The sequence below is a fragment of the Molothrus aeneus genome, chromosome 15 (genome assembly GCF_037042795.1).
Source record: "Molothrus aeneus isolate 106 chromosome 15, BPBGC_Maene_1.0, whole genome shotgun sequence".
NCBI lineage: Eukaryota > Metazoa > Chordata > Aves > Passeriformes > Icteridae > Molothrus > Molothrus aeneus.
Genome location: NC_089660.1, coordinates 1567593 through 1585321, shown reverse-complemented (window position 1 = coordinate 1585321; position 17729 = coordinate 1567593). Strand labels below are relative to the sequence as shown.

General features: G+C 50.0%; 1 protein-coding gene across 4 annotated transcripts in view; it reads left to right on the top strand.

The window, feature by feature from the left end:
- Positions 1-14465, top strand: part of HTR4 (5-hydroxytryptamine receptor 4) — a 66378-nt gene extending 51913 nt beyond the window's left edge. The window contains exons 7-9 of one of the 4 annotated variants that reach the window (XR_010784604.1): positions 389-464; positions 11782-11960; positions 13123-14465. Coding sequence is in view for 2 of the 4 variants with exons in the window: in XM_066560343.1 (XP_066416440.1) it covers positions 13123-13210 (88 nt within the window). In the remaining 2 variants the exon portion in view is untranslated. The remainder of the gene's footprint in view (positions 1-388; positions 465-11781; positions 11961-13122) is intronic. The other 3 variants (XR_010784605.1, XM_066560344.1, XM_066560343.1) reach the window with 3 other exon arrangements.
- The last annotated feature ends 3264 nt before the right edge of the window (positions 14466-17729 follow it).

Genomic DNA, 17729 nt, shown 5'->3' with positions numbered 1-17729 from the left:
CAGAGGGGTGGTTGGTGCTCATGGAATGGTTGGGAGGAAGGCAGGACCCAGCTCCCAAATCCCTTCCAGAGCAATGCTGAAGAGGTTTTGGAAAACAGGCTCGGCAGAGAACTCCTGCCTAAAACCCTGTGGGGAGATTTTCTTGAAAAGCAGGATGAGTCCCAGAATGGTTTATGGAGAAAAAGACTCCAGCTGGTGGCTCAGGTGGTTCTAGCACTGAAGTCAGGCTCCTTTCAGTGGGAGGTTTGGGGATGTAGCTCTGACTGATGCCATTGACTGCTCAGTGTTTGATGTGGGGCTGTTTCCCAATTAACCAGTGCTGTGTTTTTTCCTTTTTCCCCTTTAACTCCCTCACTGTGTCTGTCTTTGCTCCTTCCTGCACTAAAAGTGGCTGTTCCTCTGTCTCCAAGCTCCTCCTGCTCTTCTGCAGCAGACCAGCTCCTGTCTAGCCATGACCATGCTCTGTAAGTCCCTTCTTTTATTACTGCAGCTCTGTCTGTTCACTGTTTATTGCAACCCTCTGTAAACCCTCCCTTATTTATGGCTTAACACTTGTGGGGTGGAGGCAGCAGCCCCAGGGGAATGGGGGTGTCTGGCAGGGCACTGGGAGTGGCCTCCTGGCTGCAGGGTAATTTGGATAACAGGGATTTTCCCTTTGGGATGGTTGTTCTCACTCCAAGGACCAGGCTGCAGCACTGCAGGGTGTCCTCAGTGGGCAGCACACAGAGAAAAGCAGGATACAGAGAGTGGGTTTGGATATTAGGAAAAATTCTTCCTTGTGAGGGTGGGGAGGCCCTGGATCCCTGGCAGTGTCCAAGACCTGTTTAAAGTTGGTTAAACCTGGCAGCTCAGAGGCTTCCCTGTCCCTCAGAGGTTCCAGGAACAGTCTGGGCTCCTGCCACCATGGAGTGCTCCAGGGCCAGGCACTTCCACACATGCAGCTCCAGCAGAGTGGAATAAGTGTGGGATTGGCTTCCTCCTCAAAATGGTTTTGGAACGAGGGCAGGGGAAAGGAGCAGGGCTCACCCCAGGGCTGAGAAATTCCTGGTGGTGACAGGGACAGCCTCCCTGTGTGGGACCGGGCCTGACAAGTGACAGGGACTGAGAGGACCCAGGGAATGCCCCTCTCCCTTCAGTGCCACACCCCACAGCAGCTGCAGCATCCCCAGGTCCCCATCCCTTCCCCCAGCCCCAAATCCTGGGCGCACTGCACAGCTCCCTCTGAACCTGCATTATCCCAACAGATCTGGGGCAGGCAGGGGCTTCCCTCTCCTTTTCCCTTCAGTGCTTTTGTTTATTCCTCATCGGGCACACAGGTTTCAGCAGTTCCCTTCCAGCAGCAGAGCTCAGGGCAGTTTCTGTTCCCTCCATCTGGAAGTTTCCCCAGGGAGGTTCCCTGGGAGGGCTGGGCACAGGGGAGGCAGAGCTGAGCTCAGGCTGCAATCCGCTCCCTGGAGCTGCTCTGCAGAGCACCCAGCACTGGGGGAGAGCTGCCACCATCCCTCCCAGGCCTGCAGGAAACAGAGAGTCATGGAATGCTCTGGAAGGGGCCTTAGGACTCCCCTCTTCCACCCCCTGCCATGGGCACCTTCCACCCTCCCAGGTTATTCCGAGCCCTGTCCAGCCTGGCCTGGGACACTTCAGGATTCCTCACATTTTGGGATCTAAGGCTTCACTGAGCACTCCAAGGTCTCCATTGAAGCTGCACCCAGCTGTTATTCCCTCAGTCCTTTGTGCCAGGTGTCTGTGAAATGTCCTCTGTCAGTGTCTCTGTGTGCTCCCACCCCTCTGGAAGCATCCCTGTGTCCATCCCTTTGTTGTGATCCATCTTGGCTGCAATTTTCCCAAAAATCTGCGCTGGAGAGAGGCTGCAGGTGTGCTCTGCTGGGTGTGCTGCTCTCTCTGCTCTCCAGGGGAGTTGTTGCCTCTGTCTGGAACAATCCAAGCTGAGCTGCTGCCAAACCCTGTGACCCTTGGACATAACACCTCTCTCCTGGTTCTGCTGGGCACAGGGAGGAAAATCTTGATTTTCCATCATATCTATGCAAAGTAGTTACAAAACCTTCCCCATCTGGTCTGGTAGGAATTTACACTTCCCTGGTCAAAGTGACAAATACCTCCCTCAAGGTCAGGACAGCAGCAAAATTATTCAGATTCAGGAAGCAGCAAGGACAAAAAAATCAAAATGCCCTGGGAAAAGGTGCCCTGGGCAGCCCCTTCCATGCTCTGGGCCAACTTTCCCTGGTCTGAAGACAGAACTGGGGTGAGAAAACTGCTTCTTGTTCTTCTGCTCCTCTCTTTGTCCTTGTTTATATCCCCCAGTTGATTTTGTCACAGCTGTTATTGATGAGGTCCTCGGTGAGGCTGCACAAAAGTTATTGGAGATTGTGCTGGGGTTTTTTTGAGGCTTAGAAGCACTGAGAGAGAAGTTGTCAGTGCCTGTTGTAGGAGCACAGCTGATTGAAACACCTCAGGCGTCAGAAAAAGTGCTTTCAACTTGTAACTCAAACCTTTCCCCACAATGGTCCTTGGAGGCTGCAGGATGTGCCTGGAAGGAGAAGGAAAAGCTCCTTTTTGTCTTTTTCCCTTCATCAACAACCCCTTGGCGTGGTAAGGATGATCCCTGCTGGGAGTTCTGGCTGTAGTGGTACAAGAGATGCCTTGGAAAGAGGCTTCAGCAGCAGAAACCAGGGGCTGCCCAACTTTCCAAAGCATGAATCCTTCAGTTTTGAGGAACAGAACCGATGGAAATTCCCAGCCTGGAACAGGCCTCCAGTTGGAAGGGCAGTAAGGATGACCAGTGCTTCACCAGCAGCGTCTCCAGGATGAACTGAGCTGGATTTGGGCACTTTGCTGGGCAGGAGCAGAGGGTGCCTTTTCCCAGCACAAGGAACTCCAGGGCTGGGCAGCAGCTCTGGCTTGGACCCAAAGAGGAGGACAGAAAACTGCCCTGGGGAAATGAGGAAAGAGAGGGAGGCTTTTCCTTTTTTCCAGTTAAACCCAGGGGAAAGGGGAAGCAGGCAGGTGTGGGGTGTGTGCTCTGTGTTCCAAGGGCACATTCCAGCAGCAGACTGCAGCCAGCACCTCTGAAGGCTTCTCCAGACACCTCACTGGGACCTTTTCCTCAAGGTTTCAGGGACCTGAGCGCAAGCTGCTCCTCCATCCTCGTTCCTTCCCCCCGAGGAGCATGAGGAGGAGCAGGGGGGACGGAGCCTCGCGTGGTGCCGATGGCAGCGCCATTTCCAGAGCTATCAACAGTGTCATTGTCATAGCTCTTGGAATGGTTCTGCCATAAGCACTGGACTGCCAGCTGCCGTGCTCGGGAGGGCCTGGCCCACCTGGAATCTCCCTCTGTTGGGATGGAGCCGGTTCCTGAAGGATGGATGGAAGTTGGCCCTCAGAACTTGAGTCTCCAACCATCACCACGCTTTCCTGACCCACAAATCCTGCAGAGATGGCTGATGCATCCACACCTCCCTGCTTGGGCCAAGAAGGAGCAGAAAATCCATGGAAATGTTGGGAGCAAACCAATCAGGCTCTGCTTGTCTGTCTTTGGGAAGAATTGTACTTCTGCAGTGAGTTTGGGTGCTCAGTGTGCTCATCCTAAGCAGCCCACCCTTGGAAGGTTGTTGTGGAGCTCCTGTGCTGCCCTGCAGTTGTGTTCATGAAGGAATCACAGCTGGAGAGAAGATCCTGTGACAAAATCATCACAAGTGGAGCTGTCAAGCAGAACAGGAGCACCAGGAGCGCCGGGGTCACAGGACAGGCCCTGCCTTTGCTGCCTTTGTCCTTGCTCCAAGAGTTGCCCTGCAGGGTTCTGTGTTTTGCAGGGTTCTGTGTTTTGCCATGCCAGGTTCTTTTGGGCAGAGAAGAGGAGGAGGCTCAGCAGCTCCAGGCCCTGCTGGGCACAGAAATCAGCGTGGCTGTGCCAGGGTCCCAGGAGGTGCTGGGGAAGGGAATCCCCACCGAGCCCTGGCAAACAGGGGGACCATTCCCTGCTGGAATTCCCATTCCATGGCAGCTGATCCCTTCTGGGGGCTGGCTCAGGCTGTGGCTGTGCAGAGAGGGGCCAGGGCCCACAGGGTAAAGCTTTTGGAACAGGAACCAGCTGTAAAGTCTTGAGCAATCCCAGATCTCCCTGTCTCCCATGAGTCTGATTCCTGCTCCAGAAGATCCCACAGGGATCTGAGAGCCCCAGCAAGGGTAAATGTGTCTCTGGCTCAAGGTGTGCAGTATCAGGGGTGGATTCTGGTCACTGAAGAGTCCAGGCATTTGTGACAAACCCACAGTTTACCTGGCCAACCCTCTGGAGACATTCTAAGAGCTAATTAATTCTTTCAGCTTCTGGATTAAACTCTTGTGCAAAACATCCCATCAAACAGAGACCATTATATGGTGTGTTAGTGTAATTAAATAAAGAGAGAACTGAGCTCCAGAGATGCCCACAACACTTAATTAAGATTAATTAAGCAACATGAATTACAGCTGGAGAGGATGAAAGGGAGCAATTCAGAACTGGCTTAGCAAAGGGGTGGGATGCTGGGTTCATAAATTGTTTTTCAGAAGCCAAGTTGATTCCAAGGGGTTGGGTTTAGCCCTAGAGCAGCCCCAATCTCATGGCCAAACACAGGGATCCCTGTGCAGCTGGAGCAGTGAAGGCCTGGATTTCTGGAGGCTCTGTAGCACAGATAAAGCTCTGCCAAAATAAACACAAATTTCCTTCCCTTCCTCTCTGAGGCAGCAGCGTGATCTCTATTCCTTGGAATCAGAGAATCCCAGAATGGTTTGGATTGAAAGGGAACTTAAACCTCATACACTTCCAACCCCAAAACACCTCCCAGTGTCCAGCCTGGCCTTGGGCACTCCAGGGATCCAGGGGCAGCCTCAGCTGCTCTGGGCACCCTCACAAGGAATTCCCCCCCAATATCGAGCCTAAACCTAAAATGGTTTGAAGCCATTTGCTAAATTATTGGGCAAAGCACATCTTTGGTTGCCTCAACATAACACAAAGAATTGTGCTACAAAATTGGGTTTATTTTGTGAGACCGGTTATGGCTGTAGGAGAGCCCAAACTTTAGTCAGTTACACTGGAAACTTGATGGGTGAAAAGCAATTTTCTGTTCCATTTACCACATGTATCACTGCTTTGCTTTTCCTCAGGAAGGAGCAGACATAAATCTGAGCAGATTTTATTTACCAAAGCAGGGACTAGGGCAGAGATTTATGGACTGTGTCATTTCCTCTGGAGCAGAAAATAGACAGGCCCAGGGGCAGCCAAGGGATGGCACAACCTTCAGAAGTTTGAACTTATTTGTTTGCTCTGCACAGCAAATTTGGTGGCAGTGTATGAAGAATTGGACAGGTGGGGTCTCACAGGTGAAAGACACTCAGATCTGCAGAAGGAGCAGAAGAAAGCACAAAATATCAGAAATAACCTGGTGTAAGCAGCAGGGATGTGGAAATAAAGGGTTTACACACACAGGTGTTTTGATGGCCTTGGTTGCCTCCTGCTGTGCTCAAAATCAATTCATTGAGCAGTGGAACTCTTCATGTCATGTGCCAATCTGCAGGGAGTTTCTCTAAGGAATGGTCTCCAGAGGAGCTTCTGAGAGCTGGTTTTACTCTGAGCAAAAGAAAACCCCAAACCCATCAGAGAATAAATAAGTATCTGCTTGTTTATGGTCCCTTGTTTTTTGTGTTCCCCTCATCCTCCCCACAAAGCAAGCTGTGCCTCATATTCAGATTTCTGCGCCTCCTTGCCCTGGACAGGGCACATTCAAATGTTGAATTTTCTTTTGAGCACCTTCAGGAGATTTGAGGCTCTGCTCTTTAGGATGCTCAGAGGAAAAAGAAAAGGTTTTCCTCAGGTTTTTGTTCCAGAGAGTTCAGAGGGTCCCTGAAATCCCAGAGGGAGCAGGGCCTGGCCCCACTGCACAGATCCTCATGGGATTAATTTGAATAAAACCCCAGGAGCAGCTCCTGGAGAGACTGAGGTGGGATAACAGCAGCAGCACAGGAGCTTTGGGGACAGGGTGACAGAAACTGGGGACTCAGCAGCCTCTGAATCACAGCAAGATGAGGCAGCAGCTCCTGTCCCCCTCCGGCAGAGGATCTGACCCTGCTGGGAGAGAGCTCTTGGCAGGGAAGGGGATGAGCCAGGGCAGCATCATCCTTCCTGAGGAACAGGGGAAGGAACACAGCCCAGGCAAGCTGTGCTCCTTGGCTGGGAACCTGCACAGCCTGAAACCGGAGAAACTGCCCAGGGAAGGAGCCAGGGAATTCATTGGGAGCCTGAAATCCCAGCCTGCACTCAAAACCAAGGCTGTGCAGGGAGGATCTGGAGATTTTATTCAAATTCAGCACCCACTGCCAATGTCCCCATCTGTGGTGTGACATTTAATCCTGATAAAAGGCTCACAGAGGATGAGGAGTGGGGAGCACAGCTCACAATTAATTAATATTGTTCACAAGCTCAGGGATGAAGCTGTACCAATTCACACCCAGTGGGTTGTAAGGGAGAAAGTCCAAAGCCAGGAATGTGCTACTTTAATCACATCATAGAATTATTAATTGGAAAATCTGGATACAGAAGGAAAGGGGAGAAGAAACTCCCACTGAACACAACACAGTGGAACCTGGTGTTTGCTCTCTCAGCAGGATGGAGACCTGAGGAAAGGCAGCCAAATAAACTTCAATTAAAGTTGGCATAAGATTGATACATAAGATTTACTGAGCTTAACCTACAGCAGGTCCTAGTCGAGAAGTTAAAGGCATCACAAGGTTATTTATTATTAATTTTAAATTGTTTTTTTTTCCTTATTAAATTTAACAGGTTTTAATTGACTATTATTTAACTGGTATTTTGTTATTTAATTTTTATGTCATTACTCCATTACAAGAAAATCTAATTTTCAGCCCTTAAATTAAATACCTTAAGGTAAGCACAGCTTCCCAGCACCACCTTGGGGCTGTACAGAAGTTCCCAGGACACAAAACTGTGGATCTGGCAGGACAAAAGGCAGGGAGGGCTGGGTGAGCCATTCCCTGGGGAGCAGAACTCTCCCCTCAGCCTGGAGGGTGGGAGGGAGACCCAGCTGCTCTGGGGGAGTTGGTGCCATTTGCTCCTGAGCAGCCCAAAGCAGTGGCAGGAACAATGTGCACATGGCAGCCTTTTGTTATCAAACACATGATGCTGGGCACAAAATCTGCTTCTGACACCTAAAAAAAGCTCTGCTGTTCACACACAAAGTAGGGAAGGAGGGGGAATTGTTTGCCAGATTTCAACGAGCTGTAATTCCATTTTCCACTGGGTATTTCAGTGAGGAAAAGCCACCAATTCCCAGAGGGAGAGGGTTGGTAAATACTGAAAGGGAGGTTTGGATCCCCATCCCTGGAGGTGGCACTCAGAGCTCTGGGCTGGGGACAGGGTGGGGACAGGGCACAGCTGGGACTGGATGGGCTGGGAGGGCTTTTCCAGCCTGAGATTCTGAGATTTTCCCACTGTGGCACATTTAAAACCTGACAAACTCCACGGAACAGCTCCAGGTTTTGCCACTGTTCCACTCCACAGCTTTAACAAATGTCGGTTTTTTGCCAGCAGATAAAAGATGTAATTATGCCAGTGGTGAAACCTCCATTTAAAAAAAATACATCTTTCTCTTCCACTTGAATATTATTAATTGATCCTGCTTGTTTTTCATTAATTGAAACACTTAAACCCAGCAGCTCCCATCTGGGAGCTGCTCCTAATGGGCTGCTCTGTGCTTCTGCTGTGTCTGAGCACTTCCAAGTGCCCTCCTCATTATCAGACTGGGGCTCTTATGGCTGTTGCATTCATTATGGTGCAAAAACGAACTGGAGGCCAAAATCTGGAGCTAATTAGTGCCTGTAATGGAGTGCCAAGCTTAACATTAACGAGAGAGAAATGGAAATAGGGAGTTAATGGGAGAAAAAGGGGAAAGGGCTCCTCTTCCCCACATCCCCTGCCTCTCTCATTTGTTTACTTGTTTACCCTGGTTTATAATTAGCAAATGCATTTCACTCACTGCAAACAAGGAGCTCCTCGTTGATTCTGAAATTTGCTTCATTTCTGTCCTTTGGTGCCCAAATTGCTGCTTCTGTTGTGGAAACATCAACTCCTGCAACATTAAAATGGCACAAATCGAAAGCAGAAGAGCTCAGCAGCTCTGGGCCATCCCCACCTCGTGGTTTCTGTCTGGATCCCTTGGTTTCCATCCCCAATTCCTCCTCATAATACCCAAATTCCAGAGGTTTCAGATGAAGTTGAGCAAAACGTCCTGCAGTGGAAAATAGGGAAAATTATAAACATTATCCAGGTGGAGCAGCTGAAAGCAGGAGAGTGGGAAAAGGGGAAAATTATCAAATTCAGCAGTTGTGGTGAGGGGGATTGGAAAGGACCACAGAGAAATTCATTAATAGAGCCTGGCAATAAAGAGGATAAAAAAGAAAGATGGAAATGAGCACCTGCAGTCCCAGGGAAACAAAATTTGGGTGAAATTCAGCAGGAGAAAACCAAAAGGAAACCAGATGCTGAAGGGTTTGGACATTTTATTTCAAGATCCTATTTCAGGTTATTATTTGCCTGCACTTCTAAACATCCTCCTTGAAAAGGATCCACAGCTCCTGCAAACACAAAAATAAATGGACTGGAGGGAGTTTAGTCTTGGTTTGCCAGAAAAAAGAGAGATGATGGAACAATAGGGGGAAAAAAGAGAGACACAAACATATTGGGAGATGCTCTCTTTGTTTCCTGAGACAAAAAAAAAAAATCTCCTCTTTATCTTCTTCTTCTTTTCTTTTTATGCTCCTCTTATTCAAGAGAAATAAGTATTGACTTACTTGAGAACTGCTAATTTTAAATCTGGATTTCTGCAGAAATCCTACAAAGTGCACTGGAAGCTGGGTGGTGTGGGCTGGAGACAGATGTTTTATAAAACCTCTGCCTGATATTTAGCAAAGAATGACGAGGGCTGAGTTCAGCTCCCAAGGTCGGAACAGCATTATTTGATTTAAAGATAATTAAGAGATTCAGCTTAACTGCTCAGGAGTGGGAAAATAAACACTTGTCATGAGACAGAGAGAGATTTGTGTTTAGATTTGACTACAAAGGACTCTAAAATCAACATTGCTGTCAGAGCCATGTAAATAATTCAGCAATTCCAACGTTTTCCCAAGATCTGAGTTTTCACATTGGGCTGTAATGGGATAATTCAATTTATTCTTACCCCGCTCTAATGATTTTATGCTGATGGCCAAGTGCAGAACTTCACTGCAGGGATGGGAGCAGGATAAATTCAGCCCAAAGGTTACAGAGTTACTGGGAAGCTTTTGATTTTCTGGAGTTTGTGAACCTGGGAATGCTGAGAGAGGGAAAATTCTGCTCTCATTTGTGGAAGTCTCCTATGCAGCTGCATTAAAAGCAAATGTTTTGTGAAATTCCATTTAATTTGGCCTCTGTGGATTCATTTTTTCAGCAGAAGAGGCAAATGGAGCAATGCAGTTTGTTCCCAGTTCATTCTGACATTTGGTGGAGTTCAGATTTGAGGGTTTTGCTCTTTCAAAGTGTAAAAATGTCACAGATTAAAATAAGGAATTCCAGAGATTCTTGGATTTTGTGTCACACTTTTCTCAGTTCTCTGTTTCCCAGCATCTCCCAATTTTCCAAAAATACCAGAAGTCCCTTTCCAGCAGACAGCAGCAGGGGACATTCCTGATGTCCTGGAGAACACGCTCAGATTTTGTTCCTGGCCCACTGCAGCTCCAGCTGTGGGATCTTTCCTGGTGCTTCCAGCCTGGGGAATTCCTGGTGCCACCCAGACCCATCCTGCCCTTCCAGGGCTTGGCTCCTGGGGCTTTGTGGCTGCCATAAAACACAGAAATCAAAAAAAAAACCAACAAAAAACCTCTTTTCCACCCTTTCCTGACACAGGAATGGAGCAGAGCAGAGCCAGCACAGGCTGGGATAAAGCACAAAAATCATCTGAAGCTGCACTCTTCCCCTCACTTTTAGAGTGGTTTATCAATTCTGTTGTTTTCTAATTCAGAATTTATAATTCTGGAAGTGAGCAGATGGTGCAAGGCTGATTTCAGGGATGTGTTCATTGAAATAACCTCTGCCAAGTGATTGTTCACCACAATCCCCACTGCAGATCAATTATTTGTTCTTGCTCTTGGAAGTCCCTCTGGAAGCAGCAGAGCTTTGAGGAATGGACACAATCTGGAGGGTGAAGTTCCAGCAGTGGTGCTGCAAATATTCCAGAGGAAAATCACTTTGGGAGAGAAAGGAAAATGCAGGGAAAGATAAATTGTGGAGCAACACACTTGTCAAATCTTGGAAAAGTTTCAATCCTTCATTCAGCTTGGAAGCTCAGTTCCATTTAAAATGTGGCTCCAGCCAACTTTTACCTCAAAGCCTCTTCTACCTTCCACTATTTTAGGTGCTGGAGGAGAAAAATGGTAAAAAAATAAATTATTGAGAGCAGGATTCTGCTCAAGCCAAATGCAAATCTTCCCAGTTTATCCATTTTACATAATTTCATCCTGTTTTCCTCTGGTTCCAGCAAATCTTTCCTGGGTGCTCCTGCAAATAACAAAAGGTTTGTGATACAGTGGGAGCCATCGTCCCCTGCTTGCCTTTTCCTTGGAGATCTGTTCCAGGTGGGATGGTGGCTGCTCCTGGGGGAGTTTCTGCTTGTAGATGAAGGAAGAAAAGTGTTTGGAATGTTTCATTTGGAGCTGGGCTTCAGCAACTGGAAAAGGAGAAAATGAAGACACAGGCAGTGAATGTTCACTCCCAAAATTGCCAATATCACAGTGGGGAGATCAGTCCCCTGATAAAAGCAGAAAAGGGCATTGAACATCAATTGGAGTCTGCTCTTTTCTGCTTTTTTCTTCTTTGTTTTATCTCACAAGGAGTTGAAGGCTTGCTCCAGATCAGAAAGGGGGAAAATATCTGAAAGTGGAGAAGTTTGGAGAATGAGAAAAGCAAAAAAGTGAACAGCTCAGAACAGCAGCAGGTCCCTGGAGGGGCAGGGCCTTCCCACTGTTGGGATTTATTGTTTTTTAATTTATTTATTGGGGGGTGCACAAAACCCATCAAGGAGCCCATCAGGGCAGGAAAAGAGCACAATTAATTTGCTGCAGATAATTTACTTAATGGATTTAACCCTTTTAATGTTCTTTTTTCCCTGCACACATATTCCAGCTCCCTCAGATGTATTTTTTTCTCACACCTACCTGGCTGCTTTCTCTGGAAGCCTTCAGCCCACACAGGGAGGGTTCCAGTGCTGCTTCCCCCTTGCATTGTAGGATAAATCCCTGGCTGAGGCACACCGGGTGTGTTCCTTCAGGGGGAGCAGCTGAATTTTGGGTGCAGATGAGAACTTCTCTGAAACTTGCTGCCCACAGGTACCAAGAGCTGAGAAATGAGGTGTATTTTCAGAGAGAGATCAGTGAAGGCGCAGGGGAAGAGAGAGAACAAAAACTTTGTGTGAGAACAAAAGCAGGGCTGTAAAATCCCAGCTTTTATCCAGCACTAAATCAGTGCCCTACAACTGGCAGGGGGCTCTGAATTTACATTTGAAGGGAAAGGCTGCAGGGTATGGAAAACCCCACGGAACACAAAGGCCTGGCAGCAGAGGACTCCCTTAACAGACTCCTGGAGATGTTGGGGATATTTTAGGAACGATGTGCTGGTACCTGAGCAAGCCATGAGCCAGGGATGCTCTTTCCTCCTGTCCTAGCAGTCCTCTTTCCCCACAGGGTAAACAGCTGGAAGTGTTGAACTCACTGCCAGAGGCTTCAGACAGACACTTTGTGCCACACGACATCCTGGGACACCTTAAGGACTCCTCTTTAGCTTAATGAACCTCTAACAATCAGCACCACCTGCTCTTGCTGCCCTTGCTCCACTCTGGGATGGCCGCAGGACACGGAGGAAGGTTTGGATCCTTGGATATCCCAGTCCTTGTCCATTGGGATCCTTGAGTGTCCCAGTCCTTGTCCAGATGGATCCTTGGGTGTCCCAGTCCCTGACCAGATGATTCCTTGGATATCCCAGTCCTTGTCCATTGGGATCCTTGGGTGTCCCAGTCCTTGTCCAGATGGATCCTTGGGTGTCCCAGTCCCTGACCAGATGATTCCTTGGATATCCCAGTCCTTGTCCATTGGGATCCTTGGGTGTCCCAGTCCTTGTCCAGATGGAACCTTGAGTGTGCCAGTCCCTGTCCATCAGGATCCTTGGGTGTCCCAGTCCTTGTCCAGATGGATCCTTGGATTTCCCAGTCCCTGTCTGTCTGGATCCCTGGATATCCCAGTCCCTGTCTGGATCCCGGATATCCCAGTCCCTGTCCAGATGGATCCATGGATTTCCCAGTCCCTGTCTGTCTGGAACCTTGGATATCCCAGTCCCTGTCCATTGGGATCCCTGGATATCCCAGTCCCTGTCCATTGGGATCCCAGGATGTCCCAGTCCCTGTCCATGGTGCTGAGCTGCCCCAGGTGTCCGGGCTCTGTCCGTGTCCTGTCTGTGGCAGAGCCTTTGGCATTCCCGAGGTGTCCTGGGTGGTTTGTGTCCCACAGTGTCCCTGTCTGACCTGGTCCCTCAGTTCCAGCTCTGTTTTCTCTCCGTGGCTGTCTCGTTGGAGTCTGTTCAGTGTGAGGTGTAAAATGTCTCTGCTTGTTTCTGGCATCCAGTCTGGGACTTGTTGGGAGCACATTTTAAAAATTCCTGGTCCTTGTTTGAAGTGCTGGAGTTCAGTTCCAAGGGATGTTGGAGGGAAACACCTGCACGTTCAGTGCCCTGGCCATGGTGGGAGCCAGCATCCAGCTGGGAATTCCTGCAGGAGCATCCTCAGCCCACACCCAGGCAGTGCAGCTCACCTCAGACACCTGAAACCCAACAGCTTCTTGGTTTTCAGAGATTGCTTTGACTGCTCCACACTGAAGATTTCATTCCCAAAGCAGGGATTCACACTTTTTAATGTGGGATTTGGATATTTGGAAGAATCACTCTCTTAAATACACTTTGGGGTTTGTTGATCTCATTTTCCATCAGTTTGGCCTCTGAGCTGGCACTGACCAAGGTTTGTGTTCCCCTGCCAGGTACAAGGTTTTACACAACGGACACCACCAGGAACAAGAGAAGCTTCCCATCCACCCCGACCCTGAATCCCAAGAGTCCTGTTTCTAGTCCTGGCCCAGAGGAGGAGGAACAGAGGCCTTTTAGGATATCCCAAGGATTCACAGACAGCAGCACTTGAAAATCCATCCATCTGCATTGTCCTGGTGCCTCCTGCAGTGAATTCCCAGGAACGACCAGCTGTGGGAGCTGGGTGGGAGCACGGGGAGGGTCAGGACTGCTGTCCCTGTCCCTGTCCCTGCAGGAGCAGCTGGAGCTGTGCCAGAGCCCTGCTCCAGGAGTGAGGCATTCCTGGCAAAGCCAGGACCAAAACAGCTCCAAACCAGCCTGTGCAGGGACTCCTGCTGCTCCCTTCCTTCCCAGCTGCTCCTTTCCTTCCCAGCTGCTCCTTTCCTTCCCAGCTGCCCCCTGCTCACCCACCCCACCCTGGAGGTCACAGCTGTGGGGTGGCACCGAGCTGCCCCGTCCCATTGGCTCTGCCTGGAGCCTGGGCACTGCCAGGGGAGGAGCAGCCCCACGTTTCCTCCAGGAGAACAAGAGGAAACGTTTGCCGCCCTTTGGTTCCAGCCCCAGCTGCTGCTCCCCGACCCTGCAGAGCTCTGCAATGCCCTGCTGGTGTTTCCTGGCCAGGGAGGACCCCAGGGTGTGCAGGAGCTGATCAGGGCCAGCCCAGCTCAGAGCCATGGCCCTGCTCTGCCATTCCCAGAGGATGGGACGTGCCCTGGAGCCCAGAGCTGTCCCCACCCCTCCCCTGAGCAAACTTTGGGCATTCTGAGGCAGCAGAGGCTTGGCCGGGAGCCAGAGCCAATGGATCACTAAGTGCCATCTTGGAAAACAAACCACCTAAATCCTTTTCTAGCTACATTTGGAAGAGAGACTTCTACTTACCTTTGCCACCTTTATTTTTCTATTTGTTGCTGGTCTCTTCCAGTCGAGGCAAGAAGTTTTCCAGACTTTCCAGTCTCACATTTGCCAAGATCTCAGTCCTCAGCTGCTTCCTGCATGTTGGTGTTGCCACGTTCCTCGTGGGCTGCTTCCCCCTTTGCATGGAAAGGGTGGACAAGGCTCTGAACTCTACAAATTTTGAAAAAAGGATTTTCATGCAGGATCAAGACCACGAGCCTCGACCCTTTTTAGGTGAAGATCTACCCCAAGATGCCACCCTGAGCCTAGAAAATACAATTGTACTTTGTCATATCGTGGAACCATGTACAGATATTTTTAATGTACAAAGAAAAGCTGACATTATTTATTATTTTTTATCAGGAACATGTGGTTTTTTCATTAAAAGCTTCTAGACCAAGGAGCTTAAAATTCAATGTATTATTATTTAGTAATATTTCTGTTGCTATGTGACAGGTATTTACTGCAAACAGACAAATCCCGCTCGGAACAAACAAAAATGTTGCTCAGTAGGAGAAATGTTGTGCATGAGAAGAGCAAGTGGCTTCCTGGCCATGGTGTCTGACTTCTTTAAATACTTCTTCCACAGCAAAGTCACTGATAAAGCTTCACACCCTTTTCCTGTAGGACTCAGAAGGACACTGGGCAGAGAGAGCCCAGCTGGAATGCTGAGGTAGAAAATTGCTGGCTGCTGGAAAGACACCAATTACCTGTGCTTGTGGTGGAAGGTGCTCCTGGTTCATCTCTGGGACCTGGCTGGCAGTGACCTGTTTTCACAGGGTTTTATTTCCAAAAAAATTCATTTAACTTTACGCTTGACACCAGAACTGTGGAGAGAAAAAAGCCATTATTGAAAATTTGGAAAACCATCCAGGGCTGCTTCAGTGCTGTGATCCTCCCCTCTGTGGAAATGCCCACAGGGGTTTGTTGGGCTTTGGGCACACGAGGCTGCAGAACAGTTTGGCTTGGTTTCACCTCAAGTGTCAAATTTCTCAAAGAAATCCTGAAAAAAGCTTTTCTCTGTCCCCATTGAAGGGCATCAGATCTTGGTGTGAAATTTCCTGGAGTGAGATGGAACCAGCAGCACAGGGAGGCGTTCTTTGGTTCTGCTTTGTCCTTCAGGTGTTGTTTTCTCCTTTATTTTTACGTGCATTAGGAAAAGATCTCTTTTTAATTTAAAATAACCTCCTGGTTTCCCCAGGGGCAACATTCCCAAGGCTCTGTCAATGGGAGCAGTGGCTCACCAGCCAAAATGGTCAAAGGCTCTCACTGGGAGAAGAAGCCCTTCCCACTGGATGAAATTCCAAACACCAAATGCCCATGTCCTGGATGGACACCAGGACACCTCTAATCCCTCCCTGGGCTCAGCAACCCTGTCAGGACCCAGCCGGCAGCTCCTGCTCCCTCAGCCAATAATCCCAGCACAGCTTCTGTGACCCAGCAGTGCCATCAGCAGTGGAGAATTCCCCTGGATATTTCCATGAGGGGTCTCATGGAAAGCCCCACTCTGCATTCCCCTGGCTGCTCCTGTGGCCTCCCAGTTCAGCTTTGCCCATCGTGGCTGGTGGTGCCAGTCCTTGCCTGTGCTCAGTGGCTGTGCTGCAGTGGCTGTTCCTACAAATAAAAATTCCTCTCTGGACATGGCCGTGAACTCCAGCTTGGGCTCGTTTCTGGTGCTGCTGGCACTCCAGGCTGGGAGCAGGTGCCTCCTCCCAGCTGCCCCAAAGGAGGCTCCAGGGGCAGGAGCAGGGAGGGGAATCTGCCCCTCTTTGCTTTTCCTACAGCTCCTGCCAGGAGGGCACAGCCGGGGGGGCCGGGCTGTGCTCCAGGGAACAGGGACAGGAGGAGAGGGAACGGCCTCAGGCTGGGCCAGGCAGGCTCAGGGTGGGCACTGCAGGAATTTCCCCATGGAAAGGGGGCTCAGGGCAGGCTCAGGGTGGGCACTGCAGGAATTTCCCCATGGAAAGGGGGCTCAGGGCAGGCTCAGGGTGGGCACTGCAGGAATTTCCCCATGGAAAGGGGGCTCAGGCACTGGAACTGCCCAGGGAGCTGTGCAGAGCCACAAGGGCCCCCCTGAGCCTCCTTCTCTCCAGGCTGAGCCCCTTCCCAGCTCCCTCAGCCCCTCCTGGGGCTCCAGACCCTTCCCAGCTCCTTTCCCTTCCCTGGCTCCAGCCCCTGCAGGTCCCTCCTGCCTGAGGGGCCAGAACTGGACCCAGAACTGGACCCCCTTGGAGGTCCCTCAGCAGGGCCAGCACAGGGGACAGGCCCTGCCCTGCTCCTGACTGTCCCCCTGCTCACAGGAATTTGTTCATTCCCAACTGGGATTTATTTGCAGTCCAGGAGCCCCCACCTTGTCCTGGTCCCTTACCTTGAGGATTCCCAGGTCCCTGTGGAGCTGCTGATGGGATCAGAGCCATCCAAAGGGATTCATGTGAGAAATGAAAGCCGAGGGTCCCCTGGATGTGGAGCAGTGAATCCCCTGCTCCAGAGACACTTTTTTGGCAAACTCTGCTCCTCCAGGGATGTCTGTTCCACCAAAGGACACTTCAGGGAGGATGGACATTGGGACTGTGTCACTGAAACCTGTAGAGCTGACAGGTAAACAATGCTCACCTTGCCTCTGACTCAAAATGGCTTTGATTTTACCTCATCTGCTCCTCCTGTCCCCTGCTGGGCTCCAGAGCAATCAGCAATGCTGTACTGGCTGCATAAATGCTGCTTTTGCATTTCCAAATACTCTCAGTTCAGGGATTACTGCAGATATCTTCAGCCTAGAGCTCATCTCACCCAAGATCGTGGCTTTAGGGTGGAGTTCACTCCCAGCTGGCCCTGCTCAGCAAGAGGAGGGAGAATCTGAAGGTATTTAAGGCACTTCTTTGTGTCAGCCTGACTTAATAACGTGCCCAGAACCAACCAATGGGGCCCAGATCGTGTCCAGCTCATTCCCAGCACAGATGAAAAGCAGGGAGCAGCTCCAGCCAGGAGCTGCTTTGGGAGCAGGCAGCCCACACAGGCACTGAGTCATTCCCACCCAGCTCTGGGAGTGCCGAAGCCAAGGAGAGCATTTCCATTCTGTACCCGGCAGCTGGGAACCCTTCCCCAGTTCAGGATCCCCTTTTCCTCCACATTTGAGCTCCTGAGCCACCTCTGAGCACTCCCAGGCCAAAAGGCAAGAATCTGTAGGGGATTAATAACACAGACTCAATGAAAATATACCAAAGCTTTTAGTTCTTCCAGTTTTTGTACAAACCTTCCTGAGTGAATCCCCAGGGAGTGCTGAGGAGCTGAGGGGAGCTGTCCAGGGGATGGGCCCTGGCTCTGGCTGCCCTGCTGTCACATGCAGTGCACACAGGGCCAAGGTGTCCTTGTCCCACCCTGACAAGAGGTTAAGTTGGAATTGTTTAACTGGGAACTAAAAGTGGAAATCCCGGGCAAGGGGATCCTCACACCCTGAGCAGCGGCAACATTCCTGTCTCCATCAACCCCTTACAGCTTCTCCTCAAACAAAAACACTTCCAAAATCCTTTCCTTTCTGAAACCCAAGCCCTGATTCTGCTCTCCTCCTCAAGGAGAGGGAAAAGCAGCCCCAGCACAGTGAGCAGGAGGCTGTGCCCCTGTGCTGTGCCCAAACACAGCCTGGCCTTTCCCTGTTTACCTTCTGTACTAT